The sequence below is a fragment of the Tupaia chinensis genome, unplaced genomic scaffold, assembly GCF_000334495.1.
Source record: "Tupaia chinensis unplaced genomic scaffold, TupChi_1.0 Scaffold000051_1, whole genome shotgun sequence".
Lineage (NCBI taxonomy): Eukaryota > Metazoa > Chordata > Mammalia > Scandentia > Tupaiidae > Tupaia > Tupaia belangeri.
Window position 1 is genome coordinate 492095 of NW_006159509.1, and position 16282 is coordinate 508376.

At 38.3% G+C, this 16282-nt stretch overlaps 1 protein-coding gene across 2 annotated transcripts in view; it reads right to left on the reverse strand.

Annotated features, from left to right (window-relative positions):
• Nucleotides 1–14814: 14814 nt before the first annotated feature.
• The window catches only part of AADAT (aminoadipate aminotransferase), a gene marked incomplete in the record, with an annotated part of 35168 nt that continues 33700 nt past the window's right edge, over nucleotides 14815–16282 (reverse strand). For both annotated transcript variants that reach the window (XM_027775328.1, XM_014591366.2), the window contains 1 exon segment: nucleotides 14815–14968. In XM_027775328.1, coding sequence (XP_027631129.1) covers nucleotides 14927–14968 — 42 coding nt within the window.

Sequence of the window (16282 nt, forward strand, 5' to 3'; positions counted from 1 at the left end):
GTGTATGAGTGCTATTGCAAAGCTCCATACCAAAACGTACTAGTACTCTTGTGGTTCATGTGCAACCATCTTAGCCTGAGGTGCAGACTCAAACCCACGGGATTGAGCCCCGCTTGATTTGTGTGCCAGTCACGCACATAGGAGTTTAAAATCCTTCATCTAGGACATAGTCCCGTCCTTCACTAGCCTTTCTCCGAGTCGAGTCTCTCCGCGTGGAGAAATCAGCTTACAGTAAAACAACTCATTAACAGTTTCAGGAGGGGCCAGTATTTGTGTCACCTTAGTGCAATGTGTTGCTCAGATGAAAGACTGAGAACTTCTCCTTTTTGTAAGGATATGGTTTAATGAAGCTTTCAGAGTAAAATATGCTGTGCTTCCATGGTTTGGTTTGTAGCTGGGACATGTGGAATTGTGGTTCAGATGTAATGTTCCATAAATATGTTTTTGTGAAGAAATCATTCTAGCTTGTTTGTTTGTTTGTTTTTTGGCCTGTCTCCCTTTTGGGGATACTTTAGGATAATTTAGAAGATACTTCAGAGAAAAGACCCATGATCATTTTACTCTTACTAAAATCAATTCTTGGGCTCTGATTTCTTCTTTTACATTTCTTTTTCTCTTAGGTTTTTGCCATACGGCACATATACTTGCCAGAGAGAGACAGAGATAGGGAAAGGGAGAAATCATCCCGCAAAGGGATAGCCATGCTGCAACTCCTTCTCCTTCTCCTCCATTCTCCTCTCGGGATTTTGGGCATGTGTGCACATGTGCCTGGCCTAACTTTCAAGGTGCCTGGTCTAGGACTCAAACAGTGGTCAACCATGTGGGAGTCCAATGCCTTAACCACTGAGTCACCTGCTTGCCCCATTTTTTAACAAACATTATTTTAAACAAAATTTGGGCTGGACCCCAAGCCTACTGGTTAAGAGAGCTGAATCCCACATAGCCCACTCCCATTGGAGTCCTGCCTCAGTGTCTTGAAATACATTCTAGGCACATGTGCGGGCGTGTCCACAATACTGACAGGATGGAGAGATGGAGGAGACAGATTTGTAGCATGACTACACCCCATTAGGTTCCCCACTCCCTCTAGTGAGCACGCAAACCCACTGGTAATTTTTAAAAAATGTAATTAATTTTCCACCACTACCTCTTTTCTTGAATCACATTTCTCTGTGAAAAAAGCTCATAAGGTATTGTAGGGGTTGTATGATTATTTCTCTGGAAAAATAGATAGTTGAGTCACTCATTCATTTTCCTTTTTCTGGTTTGTTGCACTCCTGTTTTCCTATTGTATACTTGGTTCTGATTATAGTCTTTCTTTCTTTATTTTTATAGCCTATAAAATTCATTATTGTGAAATTAACATTTAAGATGGTGTATACTATATTACAGACACCTCTTTTCCATGACCTGGAAAAGAATATCTCACAGAATGTAGTAACAGGATTACTTTGTCCTTTGGTACAATAGAACTGGTTTTTCCTGTTGAATTAAGCAGCCTGAAAGCTCCAAGTTAATTTGCAACATAACTCATTTTCATCATTGATTGAGACTTTTCTTCTCTGATCTCCCTGTTCTGATGTGTACTTCATCATTAGTGGAGATGAGCCTGATGAGTCTCTGCAGGTGAAAAGCATGATTCCTGAGGGACCTGCCAGGCAGAACTGTTTTTGGTACCAGGCAATCTTTCTAAGAACTTCCATCGACTTTCTTGAGATCTATCTTAGTTCCTTAGCTTCCTGGTCATACCTTCATATATGACATCCCAGTCAAAGCCCTGACAACAACCAGTATTTTCAATTTCTGATGCAAGGTAACAGATATTATTGAACTTATGCAGAAAACCATTTTACCATAAAGTAAGAATGCTCACAGATATTATGCAATTCTAGAGGGGTCAGGAAGGGAGAAAAGTTTATGTTTCAATTTAAAGAAAAAAAATTTTTTAATAAATTGCTAAACCTATAACTCAAAAGGAAATAAAAATCTTTAAATCTAGAAGACAAAACATAGAAGAAAATCAGTAGTGTTTTAGTAAAAAGTCATAAAATTCTATTTCACCAGCTCAGTATCATGTATTTAATCTCTCTTCTGTTAAATTTGCTGTGTTACTGTGGTCTGATGTTTCTGTTTAAATCTTTGAAGTTAATATTAAACATAATCATTGATATTTCTGGACTTGTCTCTACCATTAAGTTGATCATTGTCTTCGCTGTCTTTAGCTCTCTTATTTTTGTCTGTCTTTAGTTTTCCTGGTATAGCACTCCCTTCAGAACTTCTTGAAGAGCTGGTCTGGTGTTGGTAAATTCTTTCAGGTTGTTTTTTTTTTTTTTTATCTCATAATGTTTTTGTCTTTTCTTTCCATATGTAGGATACTCTTGGTTGAAATTGTTTTTCATTTAACACTTTGAATATATTTTCCCATTCTTTCCTTGCTTGCATTGTTTCCGATGAGAGGTCCCACGTGAGCCTGATGCGATAGCCTTTGTAAGTAACTTGACATTTTTCTCTTGCTAATTTTAAGATCTTGTCTTTGGTTTTGGCCAGTCTGGCTATGATGTGCCTTAGAGAAGATCTTCTTGGTTTGATTTTATTTGGGGTCCTTCGTATTTCTTGGGTCTGGATATTTGAATGCCTTCCTAGGTTTGGAACGTTTTCTTCCAGGATTTCATGAAATAGATTATCAATGTCCTTGTTAGTTTCTTCACCTTCTGGGATACTGATTATCTGAATGTTTGGGCATTAATGATATCTAGTATTTCTTGTGTATTCTTCTCATTTTTGAGGATTATTTCCTCAGTCTTTTTGGTGACTTTTTTCTAGGTCAGAGGTTTTATCTTCCTCATCCAAGATTTGCTCTTCTGCATGGTCTAATCTGCTTTTAATACTTTTGTGGGAGGTTTTGATTTCCTGTATTACAGCCTTCATCTCTAATAACTCTATTTGATTTTTTTTTATGGTGTGTATTTCTTCTTTCAAATCGTGGGAGAACGTCCTCATCTCCTGGAACTCTATGTTTCTTTTCTCTTGTATCTTCTAGAGTGCATTGTCTCTCTTTTCTTGCATCTTGATTAGTTTTGTCACTATGAAAATTCTGAGTTCTTTATCTGACATTTCCACGAGTTCCATTGTACTGTCTGTGGATGATGAAGGGCCATTCTTTTCCCTTGGGAGACAGATATTTTCATGGTTTCTCATATTTCTTGTGCCTCTGTGGTGGTTTCTGGTCATCTGATGCATTATGTTTCTTCCTAATTTCTTGGAGTTAATTCTAGTATTAGAGATGTGCAGGAGGAGATGACTTGCAATATCTCTGCAGTTCCATTTCCCTGATACTCACCAAGCAACCAGCACATTTGTGGTTGGATCTGGATATTACAAAGGCCTCCCAATTTCTAGAGAACAAGTGCACCTGGACTGAGCTGCAAGGGTTCAGGAAGATCATTAGGTACAACCTTTATTTTCCACATAATATCATTTGACAGTAAAGAGCATGTTATTTAAAAAATTAAATTAAGGATTCTCCAAATGGTCCATAAGAATAAATGTTTATTATGTTGCCTCATGCCTTTCTTCCAACCCACATGGCATTTTTGTCCCTCTCTCCAAATCTCCCTCGTCCCAGCTCCAGCTCACTTCCAGGAAATCTTTGAAAAATCTCATAGGCAGAGACTTTGCTCAGCTGTGCCCTTATAATCTGCACCACCCACTTTCAGTGTTTTGATCCATTCTATCTACTGAGTTTTCCAATGATATTTAGAATGTTATATATACCACTTTACATTATCTACCAAGTTATGCATTTACTAGACTCCTAGCATTTATAGATTGAAATAATTCTGGTTCTATTACTAAAAGGAACTCTGAGATTGCAGCATATGAAACTTTTTTGAGATACAAGTTTTAAGCTTTTCTTTCTTTCTTTCTTTCTTTCTTTTTCTTTTTTTTTTTTTTGCTAGAGGGTGCGTGTAGTTGATAGAAACAGAGAGACAGAGAGAAAGAGAGGGAGAGGGAGAAAGCCCCTCCAATAGGATATGGCCACATTGAAATCCTTTCTCCTCCATCTCTCCATCCTGTTGGGATTTTGGACATGCATGATGAACATGCACCCAGTGTGCTCTTCAAACTGCCAGAGCTGCGATTATGAACTGCGGGCTTTGACCAGCTTAACCACCAGGCCATGGAGCTGCCCCAGTCATCTTAATCTTGAAGGATGACTATGTGAATGTGTGGGGCTGAGATGTACAATGAGGTGGCAATTGAGTAACTGAATTAATGAGTACTAGCAGATGAGCCATTAGTCCAAAACCAAACCAGCTGCCATTTTCCGCTTTGATAGTAGAAGCATTTTGTTGAGAATGTATGTGCAGTCATGTATTTAAGAATTTTAGAAAGTTTCCAGTGATATAAGACTCTACTGGGCCTATCTCTGTAACAAGGTTACATACTCCTTTTCTTTTACTTCTTAGTGCCCAATATAATGCTGGGGGGCAAAGACAAATTTTAATTAATTACATTAGTTAGTGAAGCCAGAGATTTAAAAAATTATGAATAAAGCTAATAAATAAAAATGGGTTGGGACCAGCAGATGGCATAAAGGTTATGTCGCTGGACTCCTGAATGGCCCACCCAGTTTGAGTTCTGTTTTTTTTTTTTTTTAAGAGGTTTTTGCTATAGGGTGCGTGTGCTCGCCAGACAAACAGAGAGAGACAGAGAGGAAGAAATCACCCCCCGGGGGGGATGGCCACTCTGTAATCCCTTCTCCTCCATTCTCCTCTCGGGATCTTGGACATGCATGCACACGCGCCCGGTGCGAGTTTTAAGCCACCAGGTCTGGGATGTGAACTGCGGTCGACTACGTGGGAGTCCAGCGACATAGCCATTACACTAACTGCTGGTCCCCCCAGTTTGAGTTCTGAACCTGGAGCCTTGAAACTTACACCAGGCATATGTGTGTGCATGCCTAAAATCCTGAGAGGAGAATGGAGAAGTGATCGTGGCGTGGTCATACCCTCTGGGTGGTGATTTCTCTCTTTCTGTCTCTCTGGCTAGCACATGCACCCTATAGCAAAAATATCTCTTATAAAAAAAGGTAGGGGCCAGCAGATGGTGGGGTAGTTAAGGTGCTGAACTCCCACATGGCCGACTACAGTGTGAGTCCTGAACCTGGCAGTTTGCTTTCTCACTTTCCCTCTCTCTCTCTCTCTGATTAAATAAATAAATAGATAATTTTCTAAAAAAAGGTTAGATACTATAACAGGCTCAGTAAATATTTTTGAAAATTTACATAAATTTATCATGATTACTAAATGGAATTTGCCATTTTATATTTTGCATAGTATATGAAATATGCTTTGACATGTCATACAGATTGCAACCATATAGTAACCTTTCTAAAGAGCTGAACATATATTTTAATATTTGTTTATAATGAGTGAAGAGTCACATTTCGAAAAATTACTTTTCAGGAATATGTAATAAAATTATACAGATCTCACATGGGAAAGCAAAACACATTTAATGTTATAATAAGTAAATAGATATGTAAGACAGCTGGATCCCACATAGCCAACTGCACTGTTTGAATTCTGGACCTGGTGGCTTGAAAAATACTCCAGGTGCATGTGCATGCATGCCCGAAATCACAAAAAGAGCAATGGAGGAGAAGGGATTGCAGCATAACCATCTCCCATGAGGGATGCTTTCTCATTTTCCTTCTTTCTGTGTGTCTTTTTCTCTGGCAAGCATATGTGCCCACTAGCAAAAAGCTGAAAAAAAAATTTATATACAAATATATTTCCCCCACTATGACTTTGAGTGGTCTAGCTATTATCCTTTTTGTGTAGTGTGCAGAAGTGTCTTGAATTCACTTAATACCACATGTGTTATCTTATGTTCTTCAAGTTAATACAATGAGCAGTTTTTTGTCCACGTTAGTCATGAAACTCCAGGCCATGGTATGAGTAAATGACATTGTATTTATAATTTTTTTCTAAATATGAGTTATATTTGGAGTTCTGTAGTGATATTATTCAGAATCAAAAATTCACTGCACTTCTCTTTCCTGCAAGGTTTTAGAGACCATCATGAGATAAGGTTTCCACCTGCTGGTTAAGTCTTGTTACTTCACTTTACATTTTAAAGAAACTGCATTTTTTACTATAGGATAGGATGTAACACAATTTGAAGAATCCTACATGTAGACAACTGAGATTTTCTAGATTGTCACAAGTTATTGAAGTCTGAACATTCTAACAACTGCCATTCCAAGTCTTTAATGTTTATTCTTCCCTCTTGACAACCATCCACTATAAATCTATGGTTACATATTTTTGAGTATTTAATGTAGGGACTAAGTTCAACCTAATTTTTTCTCTTGAGCAGCTGTGAGTCAAGTATCTACCTGTAGGTAACAAGTCCCTAAATGTTGCAATAACCTGCTTCGGAATTTTAGTCTTCTCTTTCTTCTTTTGCTACTTCTTTATCTCTGTCTCCTTCAACTGTTCTACAAGCAGTTTGGTAAGCTGCTTTCTTCCTCTTCTGGCACTCCGCTCCCCACCCCCACCCCCCCAGCCCAGGGGCCATTCATAATTCAGACACTCCTCAGCTTTTCCATAAGACCACTGTCTTGCATCATGACTCTGGGGGACAGAAAACCCACGTTTAAAAACCTACTTTAGGAATAAGCAGGTGGTATAGTTATTAAGGTGCTAGACTCCTACAGGGTTGATTGAAGTTCAAATCCCAGACGTGGTGGCTTAAAAATCATGCTGGGTGGGTGTGCATGAGTGCTCAAAATCCCAAAGGAGAATGGAGAAGAGGGATTGTGGAATGGCCATCCCCCTTGGGGGGGTGATTTCTCACTTTCCCTCTTGCTCTCTTTCTCTCTCTCCAGCGAGCCATGCCCTATGGCAAAAATCTGAAAAAACAACCAAAACCTGTTTATCCCTACTCCTGTGTGTCAGCCTCCCCAAACCTGTTATCATTTGTAAAATGGGACAACTGATTCCAGTTGTTCTGAGCATTAACTTAGATTCCAGTGCATAAAAATATTTAAATTCATTATTATTATTCATGGCACCAGCAGTTGGCATAATGGCTATGTCGCTGAACTCCCATGTAGTCGACCGCTGTTCAAGTCCCGGGCCAGGTGGCTTAAACTCACGCTGGGTGCGTGTGCACACGTGCCCAAGATCTTGAAAGGAGAATGGAAGAGAAGGGATTGTGGCATGGCAATCCCCTCTGGGGGAGTGATTTCTCGCCTTCTGTCTCTCTCTGTGTGTCTTTCTGGGGAGTGCATGCGCCCTATAGCAAAGACCTCTCAAAAAATTATTCTTATTCATGAGCCTTATCAGATTGACTATCTCTTATCTGAAATGCTTTATCTCATAATATGTTTATCTTATAATAGCCTTATCTGAGTATGTGTATATAAAATTGATATTTGGAAATGGGACCCTTGTCTAAATAAATTCATTTATGTTTCATATAGATCTGATATACATGGTTCAAAGTTGATTTTGTAGAATGTTTGAAATAATTTTGTTTATGAAATGCTTCACTTGTGGTATCATGTCATTGCTCAGAAAGTCTTGTGTTTTGAAGCATTTCAGATTTTGGATTTTCAAATTAGAGATGCTCAACTTGTATAGAGGTCTATAATAATCACAACAGTATGACTTTCTGCCCTCATTTATGTTACCAAATACATTTTTAAAAAAGTTTACTAGATAGTATGTGTGCTTGAGAGAGAGAGAGAGAGAGAGAAAGAGAGAGAGGAAGAGAGAGAGAGAGAGCACCCACTATGGGGAATGGTCACACCACAATCCTTTCTTCTCCATTTCCGCCTTCAGTACTTGGGCACACACACATACTGTTTCTCAAGCTGCTGGATCTGAGACTTGTACTATGCAGTTAGCTGTGTGGAATCCAACCACCTTAACCACTAAGCCACCAGCTGACCTCCAAATACATTTTTTAATGCCCATTTTCTTCCTTTATTTTGAGGACCTCTTCCATTGGCAGATTGACTTTGCAATTCCAGGACTAGGAATTAAGTGAGTGACAGAAATCATCCGGAGTGTGGAGTGAAATGCCCCCATAGGTCCTATTTGAAGTTTTCCCACTGGTCACTTCTCTGGTATTTAGTCAGTGCTCATTAAACCTGACTTTGTGTTTTCTGGGAAGAAGGATAATTATTATGACTACTTCAGTAAATAAGAAGAAGAGAGGCAATTAGTTCAATAAACGTTAATTAAGTGCTAACTATATGCAGGCACTCAGAGAGGTGCTGGGAATACAAGGTGGGGAAGAGAATCCTGCCCAGAAGTAGGTCACAACCGTCTCCTATCTGTTTTAATCAACAGCAAGGTCACTTTCCTGGCTATTACATAATGTTGCTTGGGATTTCCCAGGATTTCTTCACCTTTCTTTGTCTCACAAGTTTCACATACCTGAAATTTCTCATATTTGTTTTTCCTCAGTAGAGATGACAAGTACTCTGGATGGGAGTCTGGCTATCCTGACTGATTGGCGTAAATGGTATTTGCAGTGTAAATTATTTGGGAAACACACTCACCTTTTTAAATGCAGTGTTTAGAAAGTTCCTGCTACATGGGAAGTGTTCCATAAACATTTGTTTTAATTATGAAAAAGATTTTCAAGTTGTCAGGGTACCATTTCATTTCAATATGCTCAGGAATGTAAGTGCAGGAACAGCACACAGGATGTGAATAATTTTATATTCTTGGGAATAAGAAGGCAGAGTCATGTCTGGGAACTGAGACTGACGTCTGAGAACTTGCGTCTGCATTCTCTGTTCATATTTCTTTTTTTAAATTAAAATATCGTTTTAATACTCAATTCTTCTTCCCCTCCCCTCACTCTTTAGTTTTGCTATAGGGCACATGTACTTGCTGGAGAGAAACACACAGAAAGAAACAGAAAGAGAAAGTGAGAAATCACCTCCTGAGGGACCAGCAGTTAGTGTAATGGCTATGCCGCTGAACTCCCATGTAGTCGACTGTGGTTCTAGTCTAGGACACAGTGGCTTAAACTCATGCCGGGCGCGTGTGCGTGCGTGCCCAAGATCCCGAGAGGTCAATGGAGGAGAAGGGATTGCGGCATGGCCATCCCCCCAGGGGGGTGATTTCTCACTTTCTGTCTCTATGTCTCTGTCTTTCTGGTGAGCACACTCAACCTATAGCAAAAACCTCTTACCACCCCAACCAAAAGCAAAAACCCCTTAAAAAAAAAAAAAAAAGAAAAAAGAAAGAAAGAAATCACCTCCTGGGGGGATGGCCACTCTGCAATCACTACTTCATTCTCATCTCAGGATTTTGGGCACACACCCATATGGACTGGGTGTGTTTTTCAAGCTGTCAGGTCTGGGACTCAGACCACTCACTTGCCCACATGGGCTCCAACTGCCTTAACCTCCACAGTACCTGCTGACCCTGTTCTTATCCCAGTCCCTTGGAACTCAGCATCAGCCTCAGGTTAGGGCAGGTAAGTGGTTGAAACATTCCTGGAGGATGTTTATCATACCTTTATTGTTACTTATTATCATTTCAGTTAGCCAGTGAAAAGACAGTTAATTCAGTTAGTAAAAGGGCTTGAGGGAACAGAACCTCACCTACAATTTTATGATTCAGAGAAATAGCTCACATATTTCACTAGTATTAAATAAAAATGACTAGAGACCATTGTTATAGACTAACTCCTGCACTAGGTCCCAACAAAGAGGACTAAGATGGACTCATTCATGCTAAAAATGCCACATTGTCGATCTGAATCTTTAAGGAAGCAGACAGATTCTCAAACAGACCCTTATTCATGAAAATGGGAGTCTAATCTACCTGAGTTGGCATAATAAAGGAGCTCCCTGTCTTAAACTTTACATGGAAAGTAACTTTGAAATCCACTTTTTGTACTTCATGTTTTCTCCTATCTCTGTCTATAAAATCAACTTCATCTGTTAACTCCTTTGACTACTCACGTGGTGCTGGAATCTGTGCTTCTCGGATTACAGTTCCTCCCAAACCTCCAAAACCAAATTATTTGTTCATTCGCGCTGTGTGCAGTTCTTTTCCTGCTATTCTAAAGCTCACTCCAAGCTGCTTCTCAACCCTCATCTACTTCACAGAACCAGCATTGTCCAGGTTGCAATGACCTCTGTGGTGCATAATCCAGTGGGTCACTTCTCAGTCCTGGCCTCACTTGACTGCTCAGCAGCACTTGGCATGGTGGTTCTCCCCATTTGCTGCTCTTTCTAATCTGCCTTCCAGAGTGCCACACTCTCCTGCTTCTTCTACTTCATTGGCTCCTCCTCAACCTACTTGGTGTCTTCTCTAATGCTTCCTGTTGGTTAGGTCCAGGCTCAGTTCTTGACCTGTTCTATGTTTGGTGATCATTGCAGCTCAAGGTTCAAACACCGTCATTTGCTGGTGACTTTCAAATTTCATCTCTGCAACTGACCTCTCTTCCTCAAACTCCAGATTTCCAACTACCTAGTCACTTCTCCATTTGGATGTTTTTTTTTTTTTTTAATTTGCCAGATGTGTACAGTCATCAGGGAAAGATAGAGAAATGGAGACAGAGAGCGAGGAAGAAAGCAAGCACCCCTCAATGGGATGTGGTCACACCACATTCACTTCTCCATTTCTCTACCTTATCAGGATTTTGGGTGCACAAACATGTTCCAAGCATGTTTTTCAAACTGATGGAGCCAGAACTTGAACAACGTGGTTGGCCATTTGGGATCTGGCTTCCTTAACCAATAGGGAGACCACCTTTTAGGTATTTTTTTGTTAGCAATAGAATGGACTAGAACCATTGCATCATCACTATCTGTTCTTGGTAATCTTTTTAAGAAACAGTTTTATTGAGATGTAATTCACATACCATACAATTTGCTTAAAGTGCATAGTTCAATAGCAACATATATTTATTGAGAATGTGATACCTATTAAACTCCGTAAAGCCGTATAGTTCTTGCCTTCACAGAGATTATGGTCTATGGGGAGAAGGGGATAGGTAGAAATAAACTAATAATTGCAGAAATAATTACTTATTATTGTGGTGTTACAAATGAAAGAAGAGAGGAAGCTATAAGAGTAATCAACCAAATACTCTTCTAATTGGTCTTGGTGTCCAAGGAAGGCTCCTCTCAGAAAATAGAATTAAGGGGTCAGCAGGTGGCATAGAGGTTAAGGAGCTAGACTCTCATGTGCCTGACCATAGTTTGGGTCCCAGACCTGGGACTTGAAATTTATGCTGGACAGCCTCTCTGTCTCTGGCAAGCACGTGCACCCTATAGCAAAACTCTCTTAAAAAAAAAAGTAGAATTTAAACTGAGCTCTGTGAGACTCGGGCAGGTGAAGGGAGTAAAGCCAAGTGGGGGCACTGGAAGGAAAATTGTGTGGCTACCTCAGTTCTTTATTTCATCAGTATTTGCTGTGATGAGAGTCCATAAATAATTTCCTTAAAACAAATTCTTACAATTAAAATTACTAGGTAAAAATGTATGATGCAGATCTATCATCCCTTCCCTTTTTCCTTCTCTTCTTCTGTTTGCTATGTGTTATGTTGCTGGAAGGGTGGAAATTCCAGGCCCCCTACTATTTTGTTGCTTCTTTCTCAGATGGGATTCAAGGAGCCTTGGAAAAGGAGAACCTGTGGCAATCTTTGCAAGCTGGCTGGCAGATAGCAGCACTGCCACAAGCACAGAGAGCATCCGGAGATGCAAATGTTCAAATCAGGTTCACTCTTTCTGAAGTACAGTGAGACATGGTTTTATTTTCCATTCACTTAGTTTCTCTCTTAACTATGTGTGTACTGGGTGGTGGGGAAAGTCATGGCATATTTTTCTATGTATTTCTATGCAAAAATGTGTCATGACTTTTCCAATGACCATATTATATATATGTAAATTTGTCAGAGGGTACATGTGCTTGTCAGAGAGAATAGGCATCCTTTAATGGAATGTGGTCATGCTGCAATCAATCCTTCTTCCATTTTCTCATGCCATCAGAAATTTAGTCATGTATGTACATAGGCCAGGCGTGTTTTTCAAGCTTCTGGGGGTGGGATACGAATCGCGGTTGACCATGTGGGATCTGGCTCCCTTAACTATTGTGCTATGAGCGGGCCTCTGCTCATCTTTAGCTGTAAAGCCAATAAGAATGCCACTAGGTTCTAACTGGGATTGCCTTTTTAAAAAGACTCTAATGAACACATTACCGTATCACCTGGGCAATCTAGTGCCATTAAAAGTATCACCACATTTCAGGTTTGTACGTAAAATTTCAATTTCAATTCTAAATTCTAAATAAAAAATGCCAGAAACAGTTCACAAAAATATATGAGGTGATGGGAACCAGCAGTTAGCGTAATGGCTGTGTCGCTGGACTCCCACGTAGTCGACCGCCGTTCGTGTCCCGGACCCGGTGGCTTAAAACTCACGCCGGGCGCGTGTGCGTGCATGTCCAAGATCCCGAGAGGAGAATGGAGGAGAAAGGATTGCGGCGTGACCATCCACCCTGGGGGGTGATTTCTCGCTTTCTGTCTCTATGTCTCTCTCTGTCTGTCTGGCGAGTGCACGCGCCCTACAGTGAAAATCTCTCAAAAAAAAAATATGAGGTGAGTTGGGAATAAAAAAATTGGAAAGGAAAATAAATAAAAAAAAATAAAAAAGCAAATTGGCCAAATCAAGTTACCAAGAGAAGCAGGCTATATATTCAAAATATATGAGAGTAGGAGTCATGTAATACTTATTTAAACTTGTTAAGAGGCCTCTTTAAATTCAATTTTTACTGAAAAATAACAGAGGATAATGAGAATGATAGAGCAGGGTGCTTTTTAATAGCTCAGAGAAGACCCCAGAATAGGTAGCATTTGAGCAGAGCAGAATTCAGTGAGGGAGTAGGTGATGTGGGTATCTGCAAAGCATCCCAGGCAGACTGAACTTGTGCAGAAGGTCCTGAGTAGGGATTGCACTTGGCCTATTCTGGAACCGTAGCATCCAGAGTAGCTAAAGAGTATTAGTCTACTAGGTCAGTGTAACGAATACCACCAACTGAGTGGCTTAAACAACAGAAATTTATTGTGTCCCAGTTCTGGAATCTAGAATTTGCAGGTTCCTCATTGTAGCTTTCCTCTGGGATGAATCTCTTTATCTCTCTTAAATAACTACTGCTAGTTGCCTTCAACACAGGGATGTGAGCTGGAGTCAGCTCTTTAGACCTTTGGGGTAAAGATTTTTGCTCAAGAATGTTAATTGTCGGAAATTTTAACATCGCATCCAGATATCAGGAAAATAAGAACTATGATGGAGATGTTTATGTACACAAGGGATGGTATGATAACAATGGCATAAGCCCCCTAATTCCTCAAAAGAGCTTATAACTTTACAACTAGTGGTTCCTAGGGCACTGTGGTAATTTGCTAAACAGTGGAAAAAAACTCACATAGGTTTATTTATGATATATTGTCACAATGAGTTCCTATTTTTTAAAATATTATCTCAAAGGAAGAATGATAAATGCTGATAGCTGTTATCATTGGAAAGTAAGACAGTGAGTGACTTTTAGTTTATTCCTTATACTTTTTGGATTATTTGAAAAATTTAAAATAAGTATATATTACTTTAATAATCAAATGGGGAAAACAAAGATTTTAAAAGGTGAGAAAGAAAATCATTAAAAAAGTATATCTAACTACTACAGATTAGATTTAAATTATGTAACTAGGGGGCCAGGAGGTGGTATAGTGGTTAAGGCACTGTACTCCTACATGGCTAATCACAGTAGGTGTCCTAGACCTGCTGGTTTGAAAATTACACTGGGTGAGTATATATACATATTCAAAATCCCCAAGAGAAGGGATGTGGCATGGTCTTCCTCACTAGGGGGTGATTTCTCTTTTCCTCTCACTGTCTTTCTCTGGCAAGCACACATGTCCTATAGCAAAAAATTATGTAACTGATAATGCATTTTTGTAAATTATGTAGTATTATGAAAACACAAATAAAATAAATAAATAAAATAAAAAGAAAACACAATGTAGCAATTTTTTCCAAATTTTTCATGATCCCCCTCCTCTTTACTTAGCGTTAATAATTAGATGTTCCATTAGCTAAAGTTAAAAGATTAGGTCTTGGAGGCTAAGGTGCTGGATTCCATATGATTGATTCTGCAGCCCCGGATCTGTTGGTTTGCAAATCATGCCAAGCATGTGTGCGTGACTGCTCATGGTCCCAAGAGGAGAATGGAGAAAAAGGATTGTGGTGTGGCCATCTCCCTGGAGGAGGGATTTTTCTCTCCCTCCCCACTCCATTTCTCTCTGGTGAACACACACTACCTATAGCAAAAACTATTAAAAAATAAAATTAGGTCTGATACCTATAGATATGGTCAGCTTCAAAATTTTATTTCAAAGAAATTTTTGTGGCATAACATAACATGCATAGTATTCTTACTAAATATCACTTATTAGTATATGATCAAATTATAATAATTTTTTGCAACAAACTCTCAATTAAATTTTTCTAAAAAGAAAAAGTGTACATTGTATACCATTTTGAACTTAATTATATCCTTAAACTTTCAAAATTTATTAAAAAATATTAGTTTCAAAGAAAATTTATAAGAATTATAAAGCAACCATATAGTTCTTTATAAAAAATGTAAGATTAAAATAATTTTCTGTAGATTGAAAATTTATCAAAAGGCATAAGTAGATTATAAATGTATTTTGGCAATATGGTGAACTGAAAGGCACTTTGAAACTTGTGTAAACTACTACAGCTATGACATGCTTGATGAGATCCAATCTGTAGGTATTGATCTCAATGATCATTTCTTCCTGCCAAAACACAGAAATAATCTATCTGAAAAATCCACAAGTAGTTTGATTAGGTTTGATTTCTTCATAAAGATTCTTTTATCAATTGTGCTAATATCTGGAATGCCTAGAATAGAAAAAAAGATAAAAATTGATCAAATTAGGATGCTACTTAGGAAAAATCTGTCATACCTTTAAAAATTCAAACCAAGTACCCATTTGCAGTTGAGATAAGTTTATGAGAAGTCCCATTTAATGTCAGTTTTATCCGGACAAGATGCCATAAATGTCTACTAAGCTATGTAGCTGTAAGTATAACAGATTTCCAGGACTATGTTGTTATTCTTAAAGCACTTAAGATTATCATTTTCTCTTTTACCCACAACACAAATTATATTTCCATATAAGTTCTCACTTGCATATGTATTCTATATAGATTCAATTGTATAACTCTACTCATATAAAAGCAGAAAGAACTTATGAGAAGCATATTTAATAACAAGATAAAACAATAAAGAAAACATAAAAAATGTCACTCTCTAAAGATAAATGTAGTCTTCTCAAGGTTAACAGCACTGTTCAATTACACTGATAGCTCTTTTATTTGGATTTCCAGGCACTTTGCTCAAAACCAGACTGTGATTAATTTAAGACTACCATCTTATTTGACCTTTACTGATACTTTTTTTTTCCCCTAGAGGAAGAGACTGATGGCTGTCATGAATTTATACTTTTGGCGCGTATTAATTCCATGAAGGATGGAAAGAGATTTTCCTCATAACATGTTGGTAATCTCCCAACATTGTTCAGTAGGTTCTGGAAAATCATTCATGAAGATAGTAAATTTAAAGGCCAACTTAGTCTCATTGTCTATAGAAGTCTAGCAACCAAGTAAAATGGGTCTTTCACTAGTAGTTCATGACTAGTCAACTAATGTTTGGTTTTTAGAAACCCAAGAAGACAGTAAGTAACATTCTAACTCACAACACACACACCAAAAAAACAGTACTGATAGCTAGTGTTCCTGTGAAGAGAATACTGTACTTACCACGTTCATCTTTAGGTTTAAAAGCAGTTAAAGAAACTGAAAGAGAAAAAGCAATTTATATAAAAATTATGTGTGTCATATAACAAATAAAACTCAGTACATAGAAACTGAAAAAGGTTTACAATAAATATCACAAATGCTATCTCCTCTCCATAGATGAAGAATGCACAGAAATTGAGATGAAAAACACTAAAATTCTAGTTTTACTACACACAAAACAGCGTACTAAAATCAAAGAAATTGTAAAAAGTACAAACAAATGTTTAACTTAACTAGAAAAGTAATATAAACAATGAGATATCATTTTTAAGTTATCAAATTTGAAAGTGACTTTTTTTTGGAGAGGCTTTTTTTTTTTTTTACCCCTAAAGTTAACACGATCCCCCAGACAGA